The sequence below is a fragment of the Sciurus carolinensis genome, chromosome 7 (assembly GCF_902686445.1).
Source record: "Sciurus carolinensis chromosome 7, mSciCar1.2, whole genome shotgun sequence".
Lineage (NCBI taxonomy): Eukaryota > Metazoa > Chordata > Mammalia > Rodentia > Sciuridae > Sciurus > Sciurus carolinensis.
Window position 1 is genome coordinate 118,197,109 of NC_062219.1, and position 27,881 is coordinate 118,224,989.

The 27,881-nt window shown below is 52.6% G+C and overlaps 1 protein-coding gene across 2 annotated transcripts; it reads left to right on the top strand.

Annotated features, from left to right (window-relative positions):
- The first annotated feature begins 10,507 nt into the window (after positions 1-10,507).
- On the top strand, positions 10,508-27,460 carry Mtch1 (mitochondrial carrier 1). 2 transcript variants are annotated; one of them, XM_047558117.1, is made up of 12 exons: positions 10,508-10,859; positions 15,036-15,120; positions 17,883-17,989; positions 18,313-18,390; positions 18,723-18,780; positions 19,113-19,164; positions 20,663-20,722; positions 23,119-23,263; positions 25,026-25,073; positions 25,221-25,288; positions 25,496-25,571; positions 26,649-27,460. In XM_047558117.1, the coding sequence occupies exons 1-12, from the start codon at positions 10,536-10,538 to the stop codon at positions 26,718-26,720; spliced, it is 1,173 nt and encodes a 390-aa protein (XP_047414073.1). In that variant the 5' UTR covers positions 10,508-10,535; the 3' UTR covers positions 26,721-27,460. The 2 variants fall into 2 exon arrangements, with proteins under 2 accessions (XP_047414073.1, XP_047414074.1); XM_047558118.1 differs by having other exon boundaries at positions 10,509-10,859; positions 23,119-23,212.
- Positions 27,461-27,881: the final 421 nt, after the last annotated feature.

Here is a 27,881-nt window from a genome sequence, read left to right on the forward strand (position 1 = left end):
CCAGTTCTCCCCACGGGGGAGGAGCCTGCAGGCCCCACCTTCCCCATGGGCTGACCTTTCCCTCCTGAGACCCCTATCCCAGGACCCTGGGCTTCCCTCTCGCCCGAGTCACTGCAGCCGGCCGCACTGCCCATTGCGAGGTCCAGGGGTCGCACGTTGGCCTCCCTCTCAGCAACTTCTTTTCTGGATCTGTCCCTGTTCACTGGTGTCAGGAAACAGCTGTTTCTCCAGAATTGATCACGAACCTGCTAGGGCCGGCGGGCAGGAGCACTGCGGCCTTCCCACCTCCTTACTGGGTGATCTTGTATCAGTAGCCTCTGTCTTCACCTTGCTGCCCCCAGGGAGAGCAGCTTCCGCCCTGAAACTTGGAAGACAAAATTAGCTCACACAAACACCTTTTAATGCTTTATGAGTTTTTTTTTTTTTTTTTTTTTTTTTTTTTTTGCAGTGCTGGGGATCGAACCCAGAGCCTTGTGCTTGCAGGGCAGGCACTCTACCAACTGAGCTATATCCCCAGCCCTTTATGAGTATTTTCTTATTTACTTCATAATCACCTTATGAGGTGAGTCCTATTACTATCCCCACTTTCTACAAGAGGAAATCGAGGATCAGAGAGGTTAAGTAACTTGCTTGAGGTCACCCAGGAAGAAGAACACAAATGAAAGATTTTTCAAAGCAAAGGTGGGTGCTCCCAACAAAGATTCGTTGGGAGCCTGGATAAACACCATGCTGCTCCACCCTCAGGCTTCCCTGCCACTAGCGTGCTGGGTTGTGTCTGCCTGATGCCTCCTGGGCTGCCCAGTCTACCAATTTTTCCAGAACAAATGGTCACTGCCTCTGTTTTTCCTCAATCAAGCCTCACAGGCCATTCAAGTCCTCTCCCACTGGGGTCTGGTCTCGTGTTCTTAGCCAGAGCCCTTCATTGAGACTGGTCTTTGTCTGGAGCCTTAGTCATCTTGGTACCCGAAGTGCCTGGCACAGCTTCATGCTACAGCAACTGTGAAACCTGGGGGCTCGCGGGCCACCAGCTGTACTCCCTCAGGGCTTCGCCTGAGCGCTTCCTCCAGCAGAGACCTGGCCCCACCTCCAGCTCTAAATCTCGCTCCCCTCCTTGTTTCTGGTTTTATCTTTCATTATGAAGAATCTAGAATGCAGGGTGTGGTGGGCCACGCCTGTGATCCCAGCAGCTCAGGAGGCTGAGGCAGGAGGATCGGGAGTTCCAAGTCAGCCTCAGCAACTTAGTGAGGCCCTAAGCAACTCATTGAGACCCTGTCTCTAAATAAAATATAAAAAGGACTGGGGATGTGGCTCAGTGGTTAAGTGCCTCTGGGTTCAATTCTTAGTACAAAAAAAAAAACAAAACAAAAACCCAAAAAACTAGAACAGATGCAAAAGTAGAGTAGTTTAATGCACCCACAAACCTGTCACCCAGGCCCAACAACCGTCAGCTCCAGTCAGTCCCCTGCCCCCAACCACCTCTACTGTCCCTTCTCCTGTCATTCTGAAGCAAATTTCTGACAGATGATTTCCCCACAAATATTTCAGTGTGTTTCTAAAAGATTAGGACTTATAAATAAATAAAACACACTTACATATTTATAATAGCAACATCATTTTATATTTACTTTTTTTCTTAATTGTTGGTACTGAGGATTGAATTCAGGGGCACTGGACCACTGAGCCACAGCCCTATTTTGTATTTTATTTAGAGACAGGGTCTCACTGAGTTGCTTAGTGCCTCGCTTTTGCTGAGGCTGGGTTTGAACTCGAGATCCTCCTGCCTCAGCCTCCCGAGCTGCTGGGATGACAGGTGGGTGCCAGCCCAGCTACATGTGTTTTACACATGTGTATACACATGAAATTTATTACCTTTATCATATCCCAACAGAGATTGAGCAATAATTCCTCAGTCTAGTCGAATATCTAGAAAACGTTCTGAGTGCCAGTTCCTTATAAATGTCATTATTTAAAAAACAACAACAACAACAACTCAGGATCCAAAGAAAAAAATCCCAGGATCCACGTAAGGTCCAGCGTTCCAGTGAGCGCCCTCGTCCGTGGTCCACCGCCTTCTTCCTACTTTCCACGCATCACGGTTCTCGAGAACACGGTTCCTGGCCCCTGCGGCCTCCCGGAGGAACTCTGCCTCTTCCGGTGCTGTCTGTCCGGCATTCCCGCCGGTGGTGGTTAGATCTTGAGCCTTGCAGGCCACTTCCTTCTGGACGTCCCCCTGGGCTGGGGCGGCCTCCCTCCCGCTGCCCCACCAGCTGGGGAGGGCCTGAGCACTCGTGCCTCCTGGCTGGCGCCCAGGCCCGCACTGTGTCCCCCACGCAGGAGTGGACAGGCGCCACACCTGAGTCTTGAGGATGCCTCATCTCCTAGCTGCCAGTGCCTCCAGCCTCCCAGGAGGGGTCTGCGTCCCCACAGTGCCAGGCCTGGGGCGGGACAAGTTGGCATGTTTCCAGGCCCCTCCCCACCCGCCCCTGCTCCCAGCCTCAGGCAAGCACAGCACCTGCTGAGAGCTCAATGGCCTGTGGCAGCCTTGACGGAGGACAGGGATGGCGTGCTAGGGGCAGAGGCGGGCAGCCAGCTGAAAGCTGTTCCTGGGGCTGCTGCCGCCCTCCAGCCACCCCATCCCGCCCTGGCCTCACTCCTGCTGCCTGCCCCGTCTTTGGGGGTCCCTGGTGGGGCGCTGTCTGGGTAGTCATGGGGGGCAGAGGCCACCGACAGTGCCGATGGGAGAGGTGGACCCCAAAGCAGTTCGTCTCTGGCTTGGAGGGAAGAGGACAGAGAGAGACCAGCCACTCTCAGGGACCAGTCTTCCTGTCCCTTCCCCCAAGCAGCCAGAATTTTTCTACTCTGTCCTGTGCCAGAAATTCCACCATCTGCTGAGGCTTTCCTGCGGGAGGCCTCTGAGCCGCTGGCCTGTCCCTCTCCAGCGGGCCTGGCCTCTTCAGCCAGGCTCCCTTCCCGATGTCACCTTTTCCTGCAACTTCCCTGTGTGGGGGCTGCTCTAAGTCCCTGGCCCTTGGCGGCCTGGGTGTTTCTAGATGCTGTCGTCGACCTAGTGGAGCCATCATTCAGCCCCGGGAGGAACACCGGGAGGCAAAATCTGCCTGTCCCAACACACTCCAGGCTGCAGGTGGAGGGGCTGCTCTGAGCCACCAGGATGGCGCAAAGCCCAGATGGCAAGTGTGTGTCCGTCCTGACGTGCGCGGCTGGAGGACATCAATGGGGAACATAAACAGCCTTTTCTTCTTCGGGTGTGAACTCTCCAGTTTCAAAGCTGGCATTCTCAGGGATTGGGCAAGGCTCCTGCCAGGCCCTCCCGCTATTCAGAGAGGACTCAAGGTCACCAGTGGCAGCTATCAGCGGCGACCGGGGAGGCATCCTGGGCAACGGGATGAAAGAGCAGAGGGCTGGACTCCCTGTGGGCCCTCGGTGGCAGGAGACAGCCCTGGGCTCCTGGGGGAAGGCACAAGGAGACACAGTGTACCTAGGGGAGGAGAGGAGGTTGGGAGAGCCAGGGCCGGCCAGGCAGCTGGCGCCGGAAGGGAGCTGGAGAGACCAGGCCAAGCCCGGGTGGTGCCAGGCGGTGCCTTGAGAAGGTGCCCGGCGAGCACACGGGCCCTGGCGCCGGGGGAGGGCTCCTTTTATCTCCAAACAGCTGGGGCCTTTCTCTAGGCCTGTCTGCTCGTCCTGCTCAGCAGCTCCGGGAGGAGCACCCGTGGCTTGGGAGAAAAGCGAGGTTTCCAGGAAGAGAAAGGGAACAAATTGTTCCTGCACGCCCAGTCACCTGCCCACGCTGACCTTCCCCCACACCTTCACCTTGGCCAGGTCCCCGCAGCTCCAGCCCTGCTCCTCTTGGCCCCCGGGGCTGGCCTCTCAGGGCGGGTCCATGCTCTTCAGTTCTCCACCATGTCCGGGCTCCAGTGGGACTGAGACACCCTCCACCCGTCACAGACCCCTGCAGGGAAAATCAGGACGAAAGCCAGCTGCATATCCAGGAGCTTCCTTTTTGGAGGGCTCCTTGCTCTGGAATATGTCTGGCTTCTACCTTGCTGGCGTCACAGCCAAGGTCACAGCCAGTGGCCTGCAAGGTCCAACTCCCTGACCTCATTCCAGTCACCTCCCTTCTTCCTTGACTCCTACCGCAGGACTTTGCACTTATAATTCCACTTCTCTGGCACTCTGTTCCTCCAAATATCTTCATGGCTTCTGTTTGCCCCTCCGCTGGATCTTGGCGGCTGGTTGTTTGGATTCTGGGGCTCAAACCTCTGAGCTTTTTGTTTTAGTTGAGCTTTTCTTTTTGTCCTCGGCCCTTTGGGTTTTATTATTTTGAGACAGGATCTACTAACGTGCCCAGGCTGGCCTCAGACTTGCAGTCCCCCTGCCTCAGCCTCTCAAGTCCCTGGGATCATAGGCCTGCACCACTGCTCCGGCCCCCCTGTCAAATCTTTGTGTGAATGTCACCATTTCACCACGGCCTTCCCTGACCTTCACAGAGTCCCCCAAATTGCAACATCCCCACATATTCCCAGTCCCTCCCGTTTTACTGTCCTCTTTTTATCACTTCCTGATAGGCTGGTGTATCGTATTGTCTGTCCTCCCCACTAGAAAACCAGCTGCACCGCGTGTGGTTGGCCTAAGCTAGCCTCCCAGCACCACAGCCATGCCTGGCCCTAGACGGTGCTTCGTAGGCAGTGATGGGAGGAATCAGGGGAACTTTGCTTTCCGTTCTCCTGAGCTTGCTCAGGATGCCCCACTTCACTGTAAGCCAAGACTTGTTCTGCCTCTGGCCCTTCTGGAACTTCAGGCCCAAGTCTCCTGGACGAGATGCAGCTTCCACTGGGCATGGGGGCACCCGCCTGTAATCCTAGTGACTTGGGAGTCTGAGGCAGGAGGATTGCAAGTTAGAGACCAGCCTCAGCCATTTAGCATAGGCCCTAAGCAATTTAGCAAGACCCTGTCTCAAAATAAAAAAATAAAATGGGCTGTGGATGTGACTTAGGGGTTGAGTGCTCCTGGGTTAAATTCCCAACGTCCCTCCTGCCCAACCCCCCCAAAAAGACGCAGCTTCCAGCTGGTACCCAGAGGGGCCTGAGGTGCTTCCCTTACCTCCCTGGCGCTAGGGAGGAAAACAGTCTAAAGACTGGATGCTATCGTGACTCTCTCCTGACTCCGAGGAAAAAGCACCTGACATAGAGCTGAAAACAGTGCTTTCCTTGTTTCCCTTTGAAAGGGTCACTTTCTGTGCTTCTGTGACCCTCTCAGCCGGGAGCTATGCACCCATCCACCTGAACACAGGTCAGCTTTCTTCTGGGAACATCCCATCACCCCCAGCCTGGAACACTGGAATCACCTAGAAGGCTTCTGAAGAACATTAGATAGATAGATAGATAGATAGATAGATAGATAGATAGATAGATGTAGATAAATAGATATGTATTTAGTTGTAGGTAGACACAATACCTTTAATTTATTTATTTTCATGTGGTGCTGAGGATCAAACCCAGCGCCTCACATTTGCTAGGCAAGCACTCTACTGCTGAGCCACAACCTCAGCACTAAAGAACATTATTTTTTAAAATTGTTTTTGTAATTGTAGATGAACAGCATGCCTGTATTTATTCATTTTATTTAAAAAAATTTTTTTAGTTGTAGATGGACACAATATCTTTATGTATTTGATTTTATATGGTGCTGAGGATGGAACCCAGTACCTCACAACGCGAGGCAAGCCCTCCACCACTGAGCCACGACCCAGCCTGAGAACATTTTAACCCAGTCCCAGTCTACCCTTTGAGCTGAGGATTGAGGTTATTTTTTAAATTTAATTTTACTTTTGGTAGTATGGGGGTCAGATCTGGGGCCATACACATGCCAGGCAAACCCTCTACCCCTGAGCTCCATCACCGGCTCCCCAGCTTTTAAAATTCTTCCATGATGCTAGTGTTCAGCCAGGGCTGGGAAGTGGGAGTCCAGGCAATGCCCTGGCCTGTGGCGGAGCCTCGGCATCCCTGTTCCCACTGAGCACCCAAAGTGAGCCTGGGTACCCCAAGATGCTGAGGCTGGTACCTCCGACTGGGGGAGTTGTGGATGTTCAAGGTTAGACTTCAGCTCACCCAGAAGTTAACTGTTTATACACACACACACACACACACACACACACACACACACCTGCATGCCCCAAACTCGTTCTCAGGGATGGTAGAATCAAAACCAGGATTTGCAAATCCAAATGCCAACTACAACCACACAGGCACCAAGACTGGAGGCAGGAAGTATGTGTGGAAACATGGGAATCATGGGCAGAGAGTCTGTGTCCTTCTCATGGGTGTGGCTTTTGTCCTGCCAGGACCTGCTGTGACCACGAGGGGACACAGGCTCTGTGATACCACACTTTCTTCCTTGTTCTCCCCAAGAGAGGTTCAGATTCAGGGATTTAAAACAAAATAATCCATATTTTCGCTTCAAAATCCTGCTGCTGCTAATGGCCTGCTGGCCTCAGTCACACAGCTACCAATCTGTCGCATGTCTTACAGTGGCGTCAGTGTTCCAAACCATCTCTCTAGGGCAGGGTTGGTTCCTTTCCGTCATCCTTCACAGTCAACATCATAGGAAATGGCTTTTCCCTCCAGAGCCACATGCTATTCAACAGCCATTCCTCAGCACTGCCAAGACTCCCTGAAGCTTTGAAATAAAGGTTGGTCCTAGAAGGTCAGTGCAGTCCTCTCCACCCCACCCACTCCCACTGCAGCAAAGCCGGTGAGCAGAGGCAGCAGCCAAAGTCCTCACCCAGAACAAGTGAATGGGGAACAGACCTGCCGCCAAGCGCGGTCATCCTCTTACACTGAGGCTAGTTCTCCCTGGCAGGCCTTTGCCAGCGAGGCCTGAACTCTCAGGCCGACCTTGACGTCCCCTGGATTCCCTCCCAGCCTGGCTAATGTGATGTCAACTTCACTGCAGTGGTGGCTACTTAGGATTTTCTCTTCTCTTCATTGCAACATAGTTCCCCACAGGATCCCAGGGAGCTGGGATGGTCTATATTCTTGCAATTTTCAAGGTCTACAAGAGTCTAATTTTTGTTAAATTTTCTTTTCTCTTTTTGGTACAGGGGATTTAATCCACGGGCGCTTAACCACTGAGCCATTTTCCCAGTCATTTTAATATTTTATTTTAGAGACAGTCTCCCCAAATTGCTTAGGGCCCCACTAAGTTGCTGAGGCTGGTTTTGAACTCTCGATCCTCCTGCCTCAGCCACCAAGGCTGCTGGGATTACAGGCATATGCCACAGCACCTCGCTGATTTCTTGCTAATTTTCTATTTGTTTATCCTATTGCTTGGGACATATGGGTCTTCTAAAAGTTTTGATTCCTTAAGTGATGCTACCATAAATAACTTTGTATAAGTTTTAAACATATTTTAGCCAGGTGTGGTGGCACACACCTGTAATCTCATCAACTTGGTAGGCTGAGGCAGGAGAATCCCAAGTTCAAAGCCAGCCTTAGCAACTTAGTGAGGTCCTAAGCAATTTAATGAGACCCTGTCTCAAAATAAAAAGAAAAAAGGATTGGGGATGGGGCTCAGTGGTTAAGCATCCCTGGGTTCAATCCCTGGTACCAAAAAACCAACCAAACAAACAAACAAAAAAAAAAAAACCCACAATGTATTTTGGCTTGTCCATTCATTTCCTAGTAAACATTTTTTTGGTTTCTACCATGTGTCAATTTTGGGGTTCAACCATGAATGGATGGTCCCTGGTGTCAGTGAGCTGATAGACTGCTAGGGGAGAAGGACAAGCTCAGCGTGATACTGCCCAGGGTAGTGTGGTAAGTGCTATGGGGTGGCCAGAGCAGAGGGCAGTGGGGCCACTGGGGCCCCAACCCAGGCCACACCAACTGCTTTCCAGCTCTGTGGGCACAGCCTCGGGTTGCTCAGTAGCGTGAGTGCTGAGCAAGACTTTTTTCATTGAATCTTTTCAGTGAATATGCTTTCTACTTCTAGATGTTCTGTTTGTTTTCTTTTCAAATATACCTGTTCTTTTTTCTAGTACTTCCTTTGCTTTCATTTGAAAACTTCTTTTTTTCCCTTTAAAGTTTCTTTCAAACTGCTGTACTATCTTAGGCCCTGGGAATAGCAATCCTGTTTTGTCCACTCTGATGAAGGAATGTCTTCCAATGGCTTGTGGTTCTTGTTTTGTTTTTGGTACTGGAGATTAAACTCAGGGGTACTTTACCAACTGAACTACATCCCTAGTTCTTTTTGTTTTTTTATATTGAGACAAGGTCTCTCTGAGTTGCAAAGGTTGCTCTGGAACTTGCCATCCTCTTGACTCAGCCTCACATGTCAGTGGGATTCCAGTTGTGTGCCACTGTGCCTGGCTTGTAATTTCCTTTGTTTGTTTGTGTTTGGTACCAGGGATTGAACCCAGGGGCGATTAACCACTGAGCCATGTCCCCAGCCATTTTTCATATTTTATTTAGAGACAGGGTCTCACTGAGTTACTTAAGTGCCTCACTAATCTGCTGCGGCTGGCTTTGAACTCACGATCCTCCTCCTCAGTCTCCCAAATTGCTGGGATTATAGGCTTGCACCACTGCGCTTGGCTGGCTTGTAGTTTTAAAATATTCAGCTTTTTCCTTTTCCCCTCCTGGTGTGCCTGTGAGCCCTGGGTTATAGAAATACAGCTAAAGTGCAGTGTTACATTTGCTTCTGCTTGGTATATTAGGGGTCTGACTGATTTAACCGACCTATTTTTACTTTTTTTTTTTTTTGCTTTGGAAATTCTTTCATTACTTGGAAGCAATTTATTGAACATTTACTATATGTGTATCCCTGTTTGTTGCTGTGGAAGATATAAAATAATGCAAGACAATACAACACAGCTTCCTTACATGGAATCACTGTGTGAAATGGCAAATATACACAAGGTCTGATGGGGACAGACAAATTCAGAAGGAAAAATAGATGGATGGAGGAAGAATGGAGAGGGAAACCCAGCAAAGAAAAGGGTTTGCCTGAGCAGGTATCAGGAGGAAGGTGAGGTAAAGCACAGCCTCACCTGAGGCCCTCTAGCCCATGCCACAGGTACAGGTACTGTGATTCTATTTTCTCTTACAAATGTGTCATCGCCAAGTGCCCTGATTACACTGTTCTGATCCCCACCGGGAAAGCTAGAAACCTCCTCTAGGTGCTACTGTTATGCTATGAACTTGACTTTCCACACTGAAAAAGCGAAATCAGAATTCAGGCAAAAGGAATCATTTAAAGCACTCTTGGGAGAGGGTGGGAGGTTTAATGAAAGTTGAGTTTGAAGGGCTGGAAGGTTTTGTAGCAGTGCCATCTAGGCAAGTCTGGGAAGGGGAGGTCAAGGTCGTGGAAGGAGGATGGAGCCCTCTGTAAAGGGAGAGAGACCTGAAAGTTTTGAACAAGGAAAGTATACAAGTGTTTGTTTGTCAGGAGAGGCAAGGGGGAGTGCTTTTAAAGGGTAAGGCCGGAAGGGAGTTAAAATTGATCAGAAGGCAGATGTCTAGTCTAAAGAACTCTCACAAAGTACTAGCGACAACATAAATACAAGCCAAGGGGCTGTCTGTCCCTGTCCCTGCCAACTTTAAGATCCATTTAACAGAGACTTTTATCGAGCACCCCCACAACTAGCAGGGCGTTGGTGTTCTGGGTTTACAGGGGATGGGGCAAGGTTACAAACGGGAACTGGGCACTTGCTGAAATAAATATTTTCCTAGCAGGATTGTTGGATTACATTTAACACGTGTAACACGCTTAGAAGTGCCTGGTGCACAGTAAGTGCAATTTAAGGGCCAGTTACCATTATTCATTTTTATTACCTAAGGGCCCCCAGCACAGTGCCTGTGTGTGCTTACGTGGAGGAACTCGTTTATCCTCTTCACTACTTCTCAGCAGAACAGATTTTGTAACTGGGGCCCTAAGAGGGGTATGCAAAGGCGCACAACTGGGACCGTGGACCCGGGGTGTGTGGGGGCCTTCTGGATGTGACCTGGCAGGAGGTCACTCCTGGCAGAAGGGGCATCGGAGGGGTAAGAGGGCCGCTGGAGCCCGCCGAGCGGATCTGCTGCAGCAGGAGGCCCCGGCGACCCGGATTTGGGCCGCAAAGGGGCGGGTCCACAACTGCGGAGAAAATTGCTAAAGCCGGGGCGGGGGCTCGAAAGGGCCTAGGACCATATTGGGGGCGTCTGGCTGCCCGGGCGGCCGAGCCCCGCCCCCGCCGTCCTCTGGGGCTCCCAGGGGAACGCCCGGGGCTGCCGCGGCCTCCGCAGCTCCCGAGTCCGCAGCCCCAGCCGCCTGCGACCACTGGCTCCCAGTACTTGGTCCGGCTTCCTGCGAACCTCCCAAAATCCTACCAGCCGGGCACGTCCGGCAGGACCCACCGCTGCGCCGCTCTCCCGCGCTCCCCCGCAGCGGCGAATGGTGTGGCCCGGCCACGCCCCCTGACGCCCGCGAGGGGCGTGGCTCTCGCCGCCACGTGACGGGGAGTGACCTCGCCGCCCAGCGCCATGGGGGCTTCGGACCCGGAAGTGGCGCCCTGGGCTCGCGGCGGCGGTGCCGCGGGGATGGCGGGAGCCGGAGCTGGAGCTGGAGCTCGTGGCGGAGCGGCGGCGGGGGTCGAGGCCCGGGCTCGAGATCCGCCGCCCGCGCACCGCGCACACCCGCGCCATCCTCGCCCTGCAGCGCAGCCCTCCGCCCGCAGGATGGACGGCGCGTCCGGGGGCCTGGGCTCAGGGGACAACGCCCCGACCACCGAGGCTCTTTTCGTGGCGCTGGGCGCGGGTGTGACGGCGCTTAGCCACCCGCTGCTCTACGTGAAGCTGCTAATCCAGGTGAGGGGCTAGAGGCGCCGCAAGGAGATGGGAACCTGCTGTGAAGGTGACAGGCCGGGACCTGGAGGAGGAGTGGACCCGGAGAGTCAATGGCGACGGATTTGGGGAGGAGTAGGGACAGTGGGTTTTCCCGGAGGAAGGGGTGGGAGAGGAGGCGAGCGATGAGGGGCTTGGGTCAGCAGGGTTCGGGGGTGCAAGAAAAGGAGTGAAGGGGTCTGAACGATACATTTGGGAGAGCAAGGAACTAGGGATGGGGGTGCAGGGGAGGGGGTGTAGAGCAGGGGGCGATGGGATGGAGAGCCGCGTTTAGAAGATAAAGGAATTGAGGTGATGGGTTTAGGATAGAGAAGGGCTGCAGATTTGGGGTGAAGGAAGAAGCAACAGAATTGGGGGAGGGGCTAGAAGTTCTGGTGAACGGGTGGGGAAAAGGGTTGGGGGCCAAGGTGAGGAGCGCATTGGGGTGGAAGACGAGGACTCTGGATTTACAGAGATGGATTTAAAAGAGGCTTTGGGGAACAAAGGAGTGAACCCCGGGACCAAAAATTTAGGAGGGAAAGAAGGGCTATGGATTTGGGGGAAGGGGGACGTAGGTATTGGATTTAGTTCGAAGGCAAAGAATTCAGCGGGGGAGCGCTATCGGCTTACGGGAGATAGGGGTTCTGGATTTGATGGCGACGACAGATTTGGTGGGAGGAGGAGACCGGGTGACGCGTTTTGGGGGAGGGGAACAGATAGGGCTCTGCACTGGGGGAGCGGCAGTGATGTGTCTGGAGAGGGCAGCGAGGAGGAGTATTTTAGGGGAAGGGGATGACGCATTTGTAGGAGAATATGGAATCGCAGGGTTTGTATCTGCAGAGATAGGTCGAAGGGGCCTGGGAGTACTGGAAATGGGCCAAAGGCCCAGTGGAGAGTAGGCGAGATAGGTAGGGGTTGGCAGAAGTTGACACCCAGGTAGCAATGTCTCTGGACTCCTGGGATGCTTAGGCACTAAATATATTTGGTGGCGGCCAGCAATGCATACCGATGAAGAGGCTGCTGGAGAGAGGGAGAGGTTGAGCTGGAAGGAGGTGTGTGTGGTGGGGGTGTGACCGAGATGGACGCAGTTTTGATGGGCGTGGTTCAAGCCTAAACTGGTATCTGAAGATGTAGGCTAGAATTTTCCAGTCTAGAAGAATGGAGGGGTGAAGGTAAAAATTGAGATGGAGACCCAGGAGAGATTTTTACTGTCCTTGTGATTGAACTGAGTGAATATCAAATGCTATTGAAAAGAGAAGGTCTGTGAATGGGAGTACTTGAAATCCCAGCAACTCAGAACACTGAGGTAGGAGGGTTATTGAGTTTGAGGCCATTCCCAGCAAATTAGCAAGACCCTGTCTCAAAACTAAAAATAAGGACAGTGGATGTAGGATAGTGGTAGAGCACCCTGGGTTCAATCCCCAGGGCCCTGGGGAATGGGGATTGAAATCTGGGGGATGGGGCTAATAGACTTGGGTATGACCAGAAATATGATAAGGAATGAGGACATTTAGTCAGGGGTACTGATTGTGACTGAGGTTTAGAAATGACTGAGAGAGCTGGACATGATGGTGCATGCCAGTAATCCCAGCAGCTCTGGAGGCTGAGGCAGGAGGACCACAGGTTCAAAACTAGCCTCAGCAATTTAGTGAGGCCCTAAGCAACTAAGCAAGACCCTTCTCAAAATAAAAAATAAAAAGGACTGGGGATGTGACTCATTGGTTAAGTGCCCCTGGGCTCAGTCCCCAGTACCAAAAAGAAATGGCTGAGGGGGCAGTGGAGACAGACTGGCATTTGGTGGTGTTTGGGGAGTGAGGGCTGCTTTACTTATAGGATTAGTATTTACAGCAATAGAGATTGCAGGTTTGGGAAAGAAATTGGTGCTTTGCAAGCACCTGAGTTGAAAATTAAGGGTACTGGGAGCCACAGCCAGTGGGGTGTGATTGGTTGAGGGCTGGGATTTTAGCCTGGCAGGTGGGAACATCTTTGGGGTGCAAGCTGCTGAAATGCAAGGAATGGGTGGTCCTGTGAGGGAAATGGAAGTGGCTTCATTTGGATAGTGGGGAATAAGTGATTTGGTTTACAGGTTTGAAAAGAAAGTCAAAATAGGGGTAGTTTTAAAAAGAATTGGGGAATGAGGGAGCCCCAAGGGTGAGAAGTAGATAGTAGATGCGTAAGATGAGTGAGCCCAGTTGGGGTGGCAGTTGGTGCTAAGTGTAACATATTTCAGGGTGAGATCTTAATGGGTAGAGATTGGAAATCACAGTAAAATCTTGCAAAAAGACCAGTTGGTGGTACACACCTGAATCCCAGCTGCTTGGGAGGCTGAGGCAGGAGGATCTCAGGTTTGAAGCCAGCCTCAGCAGTTTTGCAAGACTGGAAGCAACCTAGTGAGACCCTGTCTCAGAATAAAAAGGACTGAGGATGTGACTGAGTGGATCAGTCCCTGGTACCCAAAAAAGAAAAGAAAAGAAAATCTTGCAAAAAGGCAGATTACTGTTTGGGAGAGTAAGAGGAGTTGTGTAGATTAAATGAATGTAGTACCTTAGGTCCGGGAGCTTGGTGTCATGATTGGGGCATTGGAGATTTAAAGATGGCTGATTGACTCTGCCATTATGATACAGGACCAGTGTTGGCTGTGGTTAGGACTGGATTAATGGATTTAGGCATGCAATTGGCTGGACATGACTTGGAAACATAATTAAAACCTGCAGGTGAGAGGAATGAGTAGGAGAGACAGCAGTGTGCCTTTTGTAACCTGAGTAGTTCAAGACATAGACCCAACAGATTTGAAAACCATGGGAACGTGGGGTGGAGAGACACACACTTAAGCATAAAGTTGCAATCAGAGGGACTCCCAGATTACAGTGACTAGTCTGAGTAAGACAGCACAAGAGCAGTAGCTGACACTTGGATTCGAGGGTGTAAGGAGCATCACCTGCCTTCAAAAGGACACGATCTAAACTGCAAACACTCAGGCGTTCATGCAGAGGGGAGAATGTCGAGCAGGGGAGGACTGACAGGCATCATCTCTCCCCTGGGCGCAAATGTGGTGTTGTTGTTGTTGTTGTTGTTTTTTTAAATATAAAAACTGTCTCATAATGTGTGGGTTAAAATTTATAACCAGTGATCTGTCATGCATGTCTCAGAATCACATCCAGAAGGGACAATCTGAACTTAGAAAGACATTTTCCTAACTAAGGCAAAGAAACAGAAAATTGAGCCTGAACTGTACCTGGAGCACTCCTGCCGTTGCAAGGCAGGGCCTCCTGACCTGCCGGTTCTGAGCTCTCCCTCTGCAACCTGTAAGCTACTGCTTCTCTTGCATCCAGGAAGTGTTGCTTGGGTCCTCTGGGCTGGGTCTGCTCTGAGGGCACACCACTGGTGTCCTGTCCTCACTCCCCACCTGGACTCTGGTCTCCTTCCTACCTTGCCTCTCACCTAGATTAGATCTCTCCCCATTAATGGGCAGCATAACAAATGGCCTCACCCCTCAGCAGAGTCTCACGTGGGCGTGGGTGGCATGACAAATACTTTGTTTATAATCGGATTCTGTGCAGCACGAATTACAGTAGCCCTGTAGAGCCCAGGGGAGTCACTTTTTCACAGGGATGTGGGACGATCAAGGTTACAGGACAGTTGAGGATGGGTTTGAGGAGCGGTAGGATTCGAGAGAAGTTTGCTAAAGCTGGAATGAATGTGGGGGTGTCTGCAGTAGGCTTGGTAAGAAATTTGAGAGTGGGACGAACTTAGGAATGGGTGACGCAGAGCTGAGCTGTCTGAAGTGTGGGACTGAGACTGACGTGCGGTGAGAATGCAATTGGAAAATGAAGTTTTTTAACCCGGAGGTGGAAATTAACTGAGATTTATTCTGAGATGCGAATGAGTTTGAAGTACTTAAAAAGGGTGCTTCTGCACTGGGAATGCCTGGGATTTGAGGGTAGGATGCTCGAGACTCATTGGGACATGCATCGTGGTCAGGGTAGTATCTGGGACTGGACGTTGCCGTGCGTTGGGAGAGTATGTGATACCGATGACTTTAGATGCAGATGAGGTTTCTGGGATGTTTGAATGGGGAGACAGGAGCAGCACTGTCCCAAGAGGGTGTGCAGTGAGCCTGAGTCACCAGAAGAACTTTGCTTTTGTCTCTTAATTCTGAAGGTGGGGCATGAGCCGATGCCCCCCACGCTGGGGACCAATGTGCTGGGGAGGAAGGTCCTTTACCTGCCAAGCTTCTTCACCTATGGTGAGTATGATGCCCAGGCCAGAAAGCCCATGCCAACACAAAAGAGACCACAAGTAGGACCTCAGGGAACCTGCCAGGCCGCTTGGCACCCAGAGTTGGCGCTGGCGCTAAGAAGGGAACCTGAGAGTTACCAGTCACGGCAGGGTGTCAGGCAGGAGCAGGTGGACACTAGAGCTTTGGTCCACCTCCTCTGCTCGCATCTGCCAGCCACCAGCCCAGTCAGCAGGGACAGACAGATGCCTGAGCAAGGGCCAGTCCAGGACACTGGTCCCTGTCATCTCTGCCAGCCCAGGTTCTGCTGAGAGTGGGGCTAGGCGTGATTTTTCTTTTTGACTAACTTTTCTAGTCTTCTGTCCCAGCAAGAGGCCTGACAGTGGCCTCCTGAGTGCCCTTATTTCATTCAGCTGGCTGTCCTATTCCCCGCATTCCTGCTCACCCTGGTGTCTCCAGCCGTGGTTATAGAACTGCGTAGAGTCACAGTTCTGCCCCTCTGTGTCCCTGAGCTTGGGCAGACCACTTACCACTCTGGCCCTGGGGCACTTCTGTCTGCAGAGTTAGGCCCACCGCTTCATGCCTCAGCCCTTCATCAGGTCCCTGTTCCTGCTGCTCTGCTAGGTGGTCTCCCTGCTGCCCTGTTGGAGGTCTGTCCACCACGATGCCCACTTGGCTGTCTCCACTGCTCCCCCTAGCCCAAGGTGCCAGCCATCCAAGGCCTTTTCAGATCCCTCGTAGCTGTCCCTTTCCCAGTCTCCACCATTGCCAGGTGACTGTGATGGCCCTTTCTTTAAATGTGCCCTTTCTCTTCTTGTTCGTGACTGGAATTCCATTCCAACTAATCCCACCGTGTTCCCCATCTCTGCCCTTCCTGCCTGTTTGCTCCTTGATGTCTTCTGAAAATCTTCCCTCTGCTGAGCAACTTGGGGATCGGCCTCTACGTCACTTTTTTTGTTTTCACACAGTATCTGCTGTCAGAATCAGATGTCATTTTTCTTTTCCATTTTAACCCCTGCTTATCCAGTGTAAAGTCTACAGCCAGGCAGATTGTATCATTTTATGGGAAAATGTATTTGTGTTTATTTTTATTTTAGAATGGCAGTGGGGCAGGTAGATCACAGGAGGACAGCATTCCCACCTTATACCTGAAGCCAGTGTGCTAAGATGGCCCCAGGTGTGTGGCCGCAGGGTGGAGGGCTGCCCACACCTCATCAGCTTTCTCATATCTGGCTCCGCATGCTGCTGTGGGAGACTTGAGACTGGATCCCAGGTCATCTCTATTCAGGTTACAGAGCCCTTCCAAAGGACTCGACTCCAGGTAGAGCAGTCTTGGCCTCCATCTTAGTGGCTCTTTGCAAAGATGAGCAGAGTTCCAAGGTACCCCCACCTGCTCACATAAATGTCCCTTTAGTCCAGATGTGAGCAGATGTCTGTTGGGTACTTCTGGACACTATATTTGCTCTCATTTGGGAGGTCAGGTATGTCCAGAACTGTGTGGACAGTTTCTGCTTCTCCCCCATGTCCTGGTACCAACACAGCTGTCCTGACATTCCCTGGTGTAAAAGGAGAAATTGCTTAGAGGGTTTCCTGGCTCTGCAGAAGGACCCTGGAGTGACAGAGCCCTGGCCAGTCCATGAAAGCCTCCCAGACAATTTTGCTTACCTTTCCTTCTCTCGCTCGTGATTCATCTGTAGGATGGGGAAAGTAGGAATCCTCATTTTTACCTGGGGGCAAACCAGGTAGAGTAAGTGAGGCCAAGCAGGCTCTCCCCTCTCCCAGAACTCTCTGCCTGTCACTCTGTGAAGTAGGGCATGCCCCATGACCCAGTCCTCCTCCCCTCCTGCTCTTCTTCCATCTTGTGCAGGTGACAGGTGCTCTAGAAGGTCTGTGGAAGCCCTTTCCTGCTGCGACATCCAGTTGCCATGCTGGCAGACATGTTGCTGAGGAGGAAAAGTGCATTTGCTAGTCACTGCCTCTGTGCGGAGCTAGAGAGCTAATGCCAGGGTCTGAAAGGGGAGTGTATTGGTGCGAGAATATTCTGCTAGCTTCCAGGTTTGAGGGTTTATGAAAATAACATGGCTTTTTTGTACGTGTTTAAAAAGCTGATGTAAAATAAAGCAATGAAACATAAGAGGTTCCTTAAAAGGAGAGACCAAAACATCGACTCACACAGGATCAGCTCGCTGGCCACCCAAGGGTTTCCGTAGCATCGTTCATTTTCATCACTTCTGCACACACTCGTTTTTCCTTTACCAATAAGTGCCAGCATGGTGTCCAGGGTGCCATTCAGAACCAGGTGGGGGCCATCCTGGCCATGGTGTGTTCACTGTTTTTAGACCTATCTTCTTAGAGCCCTTCCTCTTCTGTTTTCCCTCCTTAGGTTACAAACATCATCATTTTCCTTTTTCCATCTTTTTCCTTTTTCCCAAGTAAACATTTTATAAGCAACAGAAATTGGTTTTGGGTTGCAGCTCTTAAGTTACTGAGTTGAGAAACCACAGCTGAGTTCGCCAAGTAGTTTTCAAACCAAAAAGAAAAAATATATGAGCTTGTTTGTCTAAAGGATATTTCAAAGGTTTTACAAAAAGAAACAGGCTGGATAGCATTGGGGGTTGGAGCCCAGTTGCTTGCAGGTCCTGGATGGAGGCTCCCTCCGTGCTGGAGTAAGCAGTGGTTTGAGGGACGAGCCGCATCTAGTCTGGGTGCGTGTGGCCCAGAGTGGGTGTTTCCGGGCTGGGCATGACGCTGCTCCCTCTGTTTCCTTACAGCCAAGTACATTGTGCAAGTGGATGGGAAGATCGGGCTATTCCGAGGCCTGAGCCCCCGCCTGATGTCCAATGCCCTCTCTACTGTGACTCGGGGCAGCATGAAGAAAGTGAGTCTGGCGTGAAGCCGGGAGGGGTTGCTGGAGTTGCTCCCAGCCGCCATCAGAGGCAGCCCATGTGCCCTGGTCCTGCTTCCCGCTTCTCCACCCAAGAGCCATGACCAGACTCCAGACCCTGTGGGTCAAACCCTTAGTCCTGTGATTTGGAGGCCTCCTGCCCCACAGTCCTACTTTGCTACAACCGTGACAGTGACTTTCATCCTGCCCTGTAGGCATGGGGTTATCTGAGGTGGCCAACCAACAGTCACCACAGAGGAAATAGGAGTTCTCCAGGGCATGACTGTGCCTTGCTTCTGTCCCTCCTTGTGTGTCAGGTTTTCCCTCCAGACGAGATCGAGCAGGTCTCCAACAAGGACGATATGAAGACTTCCCTGAAGAAAGTCGTGAAGGAGGTGGGTGTCTGCTGCTGGAAGGGCGCCTATTGTGTCTCGTCCTCAGGGGACAGGGTCTTGAAGAGAAACAGCTGGACTGGGTGTGCCTGGGCTTGTGGCCCGCAGGACACTAGCTGGGGCACCGCAGGGAATTTCAGAAAGCCTTCCTAGCTGCTGTTGGGCCTAGCTGGGGGCCAGGCCGCTCCCCCGGGAGGTGGGCAGCATCCTTGGTAGACTGACCCCACGTAAGGTCCATGGGTTCCCAGTTTTCCCTCAGACGGACTTGTAGCACCCCACGAGTGCCAGTCCCAGAGACAGGCCTGATGGAGTCCCCACCCTCTGCTCTCTTCCAGACGTCCTACGAGATGATGATGCAGTGCGTGTCCCGCATGCTGGCCCACCCCCTGCATGGTGAGCTGCCCCTAGAAGACTGCATCTCAGCCCCAGGCCCAGGGGGGGGGTGTAGCATGGTGCCTTGTAGGTAGGCAGTAGTGGCATGGCTGGGACGTGGCAGTGGGAACCCCACCAAGGAGAGATTGGCCAAGAGTCCTTCCAACCGCAGTCAGGGCTCTTTCCAGGAGGAAGAAATGGGATGCTGTGGCCCTGGAATCTCAGGCCCTCCTCTCCTGCCTTCTGACTTAGGCCACATTGTGCAGTGACCGCTCTGCATTGGGTACCCTGTGGCTGGGGTGTCATGGGCTCTGGCCCACCGAATCACCCCTGTGCCTTTTCTCTTTCCTCAGTCATCTCAATGCGCTGCATGGTCCAGTTTGTGGGACGGGAGGCCAAATACAGGTGGGTAATTTCTCTTGGGACTGGCTGGAGTGGTCCCGTTGCCCTTCAGAGTCGCCCAGCACAGGCCATTCTGGGGTCAGTTGCTGCACCTTTTCTGGTCTATTTCTGTGCCCTGTCTCAGCCTGCTGCCTCGCTTCAGAAAGACGTGGCAGTGTGTCCGTTGTCAGCGTCAGGTGCATTTTCTTCTTTGTCTTACCAGGGGTTGCGTAGATGAGCCTCGGTGCTTTGCGGAGGTTGAGTGGGATTGGAGGGGATTCTGCTTGGATCAGGTGTTCAGGCGCCAGAGCTGATTCTGCCACTTGGGACTGAACCAGGGTTACCTTCTGATTCCTTAGTTTATGCCCTAATGGTTTCTCTAGCTGTTGTAGAACCTGGCTTTTACCTCTTTTCAGAATCCTAAGAAACTGTCCTCTGTGGGCTTGGGGCTCATCTGCTGATTGTATACCAGCTCCTTCCCTGGATGCGGGTGTGGGTGGCATCTGTAGCCACACAACCCTTCCTGCAGGACTTGTGCCCTCTCTGCCCTCTGGAGACGCACCACAGGATGTGGGTCCTGGAAGCATGTGGCCCAAGGACACATCTGGGTTACCCTTCCTCTGATTCTCATTTCCCGGTCAGTTTTTCTCTGCAGCCGTCCCATGGGGCCACTACCCCAGAAGCCTGGCTGCTGTGTCTCTCATCTTGGGTTCACTAGTGAGAATTGGCTTGTTCCCCCAGATTGGATAGTGAGGTTGGTAGATGGCACCAGAGAGGATGATTTGGCTCAGAATCCCAGTGGGCTGACCCATTGTCCTGAGGAGGTAGTGGGGCCTGGTTGGACTGGGATTCCTGGGACCAGTGCTGGTGGGACTTCAGCTCCCTTTTCCTTTGTGTTTCCTGCTTAGCCTCCATTCAGGAGAGGCCATCTAACATTTCTGGCCATAGGTCACAGAGGTCATTGAACCTCCTTTGCATTTCACGCCTGCGATGCCACAGCCTGTCCTCTGACCTCCGACAGATCCTAGTGACCATGCTTCTTGCCATGGAGGGCAGATGCCTTTTCCCAGGCTGGGCCAGGGGGTCCCACTTCAAGGCTCTGGGTCCCCTTCTGCCCCTAGCGGGCGCCCTCTATTCCCCACCCTTTCCTGCCGTGGCTGTCAGGTGGCCCACAGATTTTCTGCCAGGAGGTTGTTTGGCGAGAGATAAGTACCAGGGCCAGGCGGAGAGGGGTGTGCTGCTGCTGCAGTGTGTCCCCATTGAGAGTTTCATTCCTAAATCCCAGATCCCACAGAGCATGGCTGGGTCTTCTGCCCCTGTGCTGGGTGGGCTTCCTCGGTTTTCACGAACTGTGTGAACTCCCTCAAATGAGAGTTCTCCATTCTTCTCTTCTTGGGTTCTTCCTGGTGATAGACTTCCTGCCCATCCTGGTTAGGACTGGCTGGATTTGGGCAGGACTGATGGGGTGGGCTTCTGCTAAGTGACCAGGTGACCTTGTATTCCTATTTTGCCTTCTTCACAGCGGTGTGCTGAGCTCCATTGGGAAGATTTTCAAAGAGGAGGGGCTGCTGGGATTCTTTGTGTACGTGAGTTTATACACCCCGTAACCAGCCATGGTCATGGCTCCACTAACAGACTTGTGTTCTCAACCTCCAGGCCTCAGCTGCCGCCCTCACACTAATCAGCCTGACACGCTGCAGCCCAGCTCTGAAGTGCTCATGGCCTGTCTGGGCTGCAGAACATCAGGACCAAGCTGCTCGACCCTTTCCAGGTCACAGTTTACATAAAGAGGGAGTCGGGCTGGGGTGTAGCTCAGAGCACGTGTGGCTCTGGATGCAGTCTGAAGCACTAAAACAAAAAGGAACTATTTGTCCAGCACACGGGAGATGAACTGAATGGGCCCCATGAAGCCCCATCCATTCACCCCAGGGCTGTGGGTAGGCGTTGGCGCTGGTCTCCATGAGCCAGGGCACTATGTATTTCTTGGCATCACTGCCAAAAATGACTAAAAATCTGTGACTTGGACTGAGGGTTGAGTGCTGGCAGCTCTCAGGCTGACTCCAGCCAGTGGTTTCTGTTCTGACAAATTAGTTAATGTTTACCATTGAAGAGATTTCATATTTGTGGTTTCTCTTGAAAAGTCAGAAAATCTGGCCCTTGTGGGTCTGTCTCTACAGAGCAGCCATTGGCTGGGGCCCAAGGGGCTTCGTCTCCGTCAGGGCATGTGATCTCCTCATGGCCACCGACCTCCTGTACCCTTGGTTGTCTCGTGTTCAGCTTATTTCACCTATTAAGACAGCTTGTACCGAAAAGACTGTCCAGGGAGTGTGAGCTGTGCTCGGAGGCCCACTGCTCGGGAGGCTCAGGCAGGAGGATTGCAAACTCAGGGCCAGCCTGGGCAGCTTAAAGGGCTGGGGATATAGCTCAGTGGTCGAGCACCCCTGGGTTCCATCCTCCGTACCAAAAAAAAAGGTCACAAACAGAACTCAGAAGCCAGGCTTGACCAAGTATGTTTTCTATTTTGCCTTTTTCCAGTCTAGGGAGTGACATAGCTGTTTAGTACATGGTATACCAGATATTGGGTCCCAAGTAATTAATAGATATTTTATTTGTTATATTATTACATATTAATAATATTGTATAGCTATAGCATATTAATATAATGTGTTATATTGTGATTTTCCAACTTGCCAATGGGTTTGTTATCCCTCTTTAGTCAAGAAATACCTCGGAGCCGGGTGTGTGTCTGTGTGGGCATACATGTATTCATACGTGGTTCTCCCTGGGAAGCACTAGCCATGTTTGGAGGCATCTCATTTTCAGAACCAGCATCTAGTAGAGAGGCCAGGACGCTGCTAGCCTGTCCTGCAGCGCGGGAGGCAGCACATGGCAAAGCATTACTCGATTCCAAATGCTGAGCGCACCAAGCTGAGAGATGCTGATTTTTGTACACATACATATTCACACACACACACACACACACACACACACACACACACACGTATGTGTATAAAATAAGCAAGTACTTGCCTGTGTACCTGGTACCTCAGGCCTTGAAACATTGTCGCCACCTCTGGAATTTTCATCTGGGGCCGTTGTGATCTGCCTGGTGCTAGCTGTGTAACTAGGGCTCTCACCCTTTGGGTTCTTCCCCGTGGGCTTTTGGAATAGGCAGTACCCATCTGTGTTACAGAACCCAGAAACCACGTGTGCACAGTCATTCGCGCACAGGCAGGGACAGCCCCATTAGAAATTGCATCCAAAAGAGTTCATTTTTTTGACAGCTCTCATAACATACATGTGTTACATACATTCTTTTGAATTTTTCAAATATTAGTTAGAAGACATTTTAAAAATTCAGAAATAATTCTGCTTCCCTTCCCAAGAGACGACCGTTCTTCTAGAGCACCTTCCAAGGCACCGTACACCTATACGAGCAGATAAGCACAGTGTAGATAAAAGCGGCTGCCAGGCGTGGTGGCACACACCTGTAATTCCAGCGACTTGGGAAGCCGAGGCAGGAGGATCCCAAGTTTCAGATCAACCTGGGCAACTTAGTGAGACCCTGTCTTAAAATGAAAAACGTTAAAAGGCTGGGTGTGTGGCTCTGTGATAGCGCACCCCTGGATTCCAGGGCAGGAGAAAGCTACCGACACGGGAACACTCTCATCATCTGCGCTTGAAAGGCTGAGATGCGGCAGCATTCCCATCTCGATGCCTGGCTTCTGCAGTTTAAAAAGTTGCGAGACCACTGACAGTCCGTGGCATCAGAAGTGGCCTGTAACACCTCGCGGGAGGACCATGGCCTTCCTAGTGGGCTGCTGCTGGCCCACAGGGCCTGTGGGTTCTCTTCCTGCAGCCGTGCTCTTGGGGCACTAAAATGTTGAGCTTGGAACTTCCCGCCCTGCTTCCTGGGTGTGACGCCCCCAGGAACCCTCCCCTCCCTCCCCCTCATCTTTCCTCACCTTGTTTTTTTAGTGGCTTAATCCCTCATCTCCTGGGCGATGTGGTTTTCTTGTGGGGCTGTAACCTGCTGGCCCACTTCATCAATGCCTACCTGGTGGATGACAGCGTGAGTGACACCCCAGGGGGGCTGGGAAACGACCAGAATCCAGGTTCCCAGGTTGGTTGGAACAAGGACTTGTCCTTCTTACCTCCATGTACTCCCGATGCCCAGGGTCTGAGACAGGCTCCACAGGACTCCGGAATTCTCTCGCCCTGAGGGTGAGAGGAGCCCCTAGTAGTCCCTGGTGTTGTTCAGCTGTGCCTCAGGAAAAGTGGGATTTTAGACGGGTACCCAGCTGTGGGAGGGTTGTTGTCCTGGGCAGCGTCACTTCAGTGTATCTGAGGCTGCTTTGAGGCAGAGACCCAGCCAGGGCTCAGGAAACCGGAAGGTAAACCAGTTAAGTGTCATCATTTAACTCTTGCTTCCTATTTTGTGTTTTCAAAACCCTTTGTGAACCTTAGGACCTTTGGTCCTGACAGCGCTGATTGTCAAGGAAACAAGACAGGTCCTTTTACCGATAACAGAAATTGAGGCCCAGAGATTAAATGAGCACTCCAGAGTCACTTGGCTGGAACCAATAAATCTGGGCCAGGGTCCTTCCCTTTGCTGGACTGAGGATGCTTCCCCCATGAGGTTCTTTTTAGCTAGGCTGGGCAGTGCGCTGTCTAGACTCAACCCATTTTGTTGGCAGAGCTTTACACGCAGCCTGGGGCACGCAGACCTCTCAGCAGGTTGGTCCCTCTGCGGAGCTCTTGATGAGGAAAGGCTCTAGATGCCTGATGGGTTGACAGGTTCTGCTGGACTAAGGGCTAGGGAGCTGCGAGGGCCTGGAATTCCTAGTGGCCAGACATTTGAACAGTGGGGACAGCCAAGCCTAGAAGGATAGTGAGGGACCCGGGACCCGGCTGCCAGAATCAGCCTGGTCTGGGAGGGGTCAGAGTCCACATGGTCTGTGGGCCCAGTATAGACTGTGGGGTGGGGTGTGTTGGGCACACATCTGTGGCCCCAGATGAGAGCCTCTGCTCCCACAGTGAGGCTGGCTGACCCTTGACCTTGAGTGAGTCTTACCTGGCCTCAGTATAAGCTCCATGAAGACACCCCCTCCCAGCTGCAATTGCAGTGACACCTGCTGCAGCTCTGCCCTGCCTTTGGGGCCTTGCGGGTGGACGATCTACTGCTGTCACCTGCAGACCATGCTGGGCGTCTCGGGGGCACTGCCTGGTGTCTTTGGTCTAGCGGGCCGCTGTTTGCGCAGGGGCTGCTGCATGTACTTAAGCAACAGCAGCAGTTAGGTGCTGCTTGGGAAGTATTTTCTATGTGGGCTTCAAAGCTAAGATGAGGCTTCCAGCCCTGCAAAGCCATCCAGGCAGGGGGCTGAGCGGATCTCTCCACGGGAAGCCGAGGGGTAGGCAGTTACCTTCCTTGTTAGGAGCTTACGCCCAGGGCAGAGTTGAATTTTAGGAGTGGGGCTCTTGGCGTCACCCCAAGTGCACAGTAGCCTGGAGTCTTCCCTCGCCTTAGGCTATAGGGCCAGGCGTCTGGGTATCTGAATGGGAGTCTCTCTTTTTATTCAAGTATCGCTCAGTGAGCCCTGACTAGCCTGAGCCCTGGACAGCAATCGGGCAGGCATAGGCTGCGTCCTGGGAGCTGTCTTATGACAGCAGGTGACCCTGCTCTCCTGTCTCCTTCATTAGACTCTTCAGCCCAGTTACTCCACCTCTGCCTCAGGTCTTCCGTGGCTCTTCTAGGCCATGGAAGCAATTGGTGGGCCCTGTGCAGTGCAGGTGTTTAAGGGTGGGAGGGTGAGGCGAGGGGCTGCAGAGCGGAAGGCTGCCTCCTGAGCTGTCCACGGCAAACCGCTTCTTTTTTGTCTCCTCAGTTCAGCCAGGCCCTGGCCATCCGGAGCTACACCAAGTTTGTGATGGGGGTAAGTGGAGCCAGCTGCCCTGCCTTCCCTACGGGCTGAGTGGGGCTTTGGCCAGCCCTGGGAAGTGGCAGGTGTTGGTACAAGGTGCTGGCGTAGCGTGTGCAGGGCTGGGGTGGGGCAGCCTGGCACTCAGGTCTCTGGTTTCAGATTGCAGTGAGCATGCTGACCTACCCCTTCCTGCTGGTCGGAGACCTCATGGCTGTGAACAACTGTGGGTAGGTCTCTGCTTCCCCCTGCCCAGACCACAGCTCTGCCCCCTCCTCCTACCCAGCATACAGGCTTGCTCTGGGATTCACCAGGGCCCTTTGGGGTGAACCTGATTTCTGGGTGTGGGTGGATGGCAACCCCAAGTCGTTTTCTTGAGGGTGTGGCTGACCTACCCCACTCTGTCCTCTGGCTCTCACACACTCTCCTTCCCACAGGCTGCAGGCTGGGCTCCCTCCCTACTCCCCAGTGTTCAAATCCTGGATTCACTGCTGGAAGTACCTGAGTGTGCAGGTGAGTGTCCTCGGGAGGCTGGAGACTCTCCCCATGCTTTGCCACAACTGCCGGGTACATGGTTTTCATCATGCGATGGTTTCATTGTATGGGAGGCTGAGGGGGCTCATGGAATCTAACCTGAGTACAGCAAATAAAGAAAACATAGACCCTTGGTTTAAGGCACTTCACCTTATTTCAGAAAGGATTTGAGGCAGCTAAGTTTGCATTTATTTAAAAATCATACATCAGAGCTGGGCACAGTGTCACACACTGTGGTCCCAGCTACGGGAGGCTGAGGTAGGAGAATCGCCCAGGAGTTTGAGACCAGCCTGGGCAACACAGTGAGCCCCATGCCTTAAGAATAAACGAAATAAGATTCATACATCAGGTCTAGTCTCGTTTTCTTTGACTCTTAAAGGCTTAGGACAAGGATAAGGGTGTTCTGACCTTGTGGTGGTTAGTTATGCCATAGAACTTACCTTTCAGAGTCATGTGGGCTGAACACTTCTGTAGCTGAACCAGTGTTAGGATGCTGGCCGATTCTGAGGGTGGAACTGACCACATGGGGAGCCCAAGGCAGGGGTTAGGGCAGCCCCGGGTTCTAGGGTGCTGTGCTGAAGCTGCCTCCTGCTGTCCAGAGCTCTTGGGCCCAGTGGGCAGGGCCAGGCTTCTAGGCCAGGGCAGGTCTTGCCTCTTCCTTGTGTTGGTTTGCCTCAGTAGAATGCGGCGTTGGCCTGGGTCGCAGCCAGAGCGCCGTCTGGCTTCTAGGTGAGAAGAGGATGGACGGCGGAAAGGAGGGACGATGAGACAGTGCTCAGCACTCTGGTCAGCCTACAAGCAGCACTCTACCCTTGAGGCCAGAAGAGCACTGAGTCTCCTCTTTGGGGGTTCCTGCTGAGGAGCCTCAGATGACACTCCCAGGCGGGAAGTGGCCTACTCCCTTCTGCAGCACGGGCAGTCTGACCTTGTCCTCCCAGATGCGAACCTTGATCCTTTCCCCGCACTTGGGGCCCAGAGCTGCTGGCACCTCACTTCTCTGAGGCCGTTGGGGGAGCTGGCTCCTCATTTCACTGATCATTGTTGCTTCCCACCCAGGGCCAGCTCTTCCGCGGCTCCAGCCTGCTCTTCCGCCGAGTGTCATCAGGATCGTGCTTTGCCCTGGAGTAACCTAAATCACCTGACCAAACACGCAGTCTCAGCCTGGCCCTTGGGATACCTGTAGGGAAATTCCAGCCCAGCAACACCTAGATGTCCTCCAGCCCAGCTGGGCTACAGTTTCTGTATTGGCCATGTGTCTGTCCAGGTGTGGGGCTGGGGAGGGGTGGCTAGGCCCAGTGGATGGGGTCCCCTGTTAGACCTGCAAAAGGTGGGGTGGGATAGGTTTGGGAGTTGGGGTGTCCTTCCCTGACGTCCAGATTTGCTGAATCTGCCTTGTGCAGGGCCAGAGAAAGGCTTGTGGAGGCCCAAGGTGGTCGAGGAAAGGCTAATGGAGTCCGATCCCACCCCTCGCACCCCTCACTGAGCCTAGCTCCCGCTCAGCCCGCTGGAGAGCTGCTCCTGCTTTGTAAATAGGGCATGACCCCTTCAGCAGGCCAGCATCCTGCCTCGGCCTGTGCTGGAAGGCCCATCCCAGGCTCTGCCTTCATTTTTCTCAACACTACTTTTCTGATTCAAGGGCAGCACCTTTTTCTGAATGGGAAATCATGTGACTCTTCAGAGTGTGTCCCCCTCATCTAATACTTGTCTGTTTAATGGCGACACCTCATGTGCAGGATCTGGTTACCTGTGCAACTGTGTGAATATGAAGAAGTTAGGCAGATCATTGTCTCTAGCCCTCCCCAGTTTAAAAGCTCATGGTAAGACTCGACCCCACCTCCCTCAAATAAATGTATTGGTGGTGATTTGGAGTTTTGTGGGGAGTTTCTTATTTTTGTGAGTTTAAAAATATAAGCAGAGTCATTCTCTGTCCTTCACTTTGGTGTGGACAGAGCTAAAGCAGGCTGGGGGCTACACTGCCCAGGAGCAGGGGCGGGGGCTTGGTGCGGGTCAGTCTCGGGAGAGGTGTCACTCAGTGAGCAACAGCTGGTGCCTGGACCTTTTGCCAGGGAAGCAGTTCTTTCAGAAAGTGTTCCAGCCCCTCCCTCAGCTCTTCGTCTCCGCACCTTTTCAAGATGACCTGTCTTCAAGTTTTGCGGAGTCATTTGTTTCAGTGGCAACATGATTACAGCCAACAGGACAAGCTTCCCTTCCCCTTCCCCCTTCCCCCTTCTCTCACCCCCTTCCCCCTTCCCCCTTCCCTTTGGTTCTGCCAACACTGGGGTTTATAAA

Excerpts from the sequence above, each read along its gene's own strand:
- Mtch1 (XM_047558117.1), top strand. The coding sequence starts at position 10,536 with ATGGGGGCTTCGGACCCGGAAGTGGCGCCCTGGGCTCGCGGCGGCGGT. Across the intron at positions 18,781-19,112 it reads GCTGGCCCACCCCCTGCATG|TCATCTCAATGCGCTGCATG; the intron begins GTGAGCTGCCCC and ends CTCTTTCCTCAG. Across the intron at positions 25,074-25,220 it reads ACACCAAGTTTGTGATGGGG|ATTGCAGTGAGCATGCTGAC; the intron begins GTAAGTGGAGCC and ends CTCTGGTTTCAG.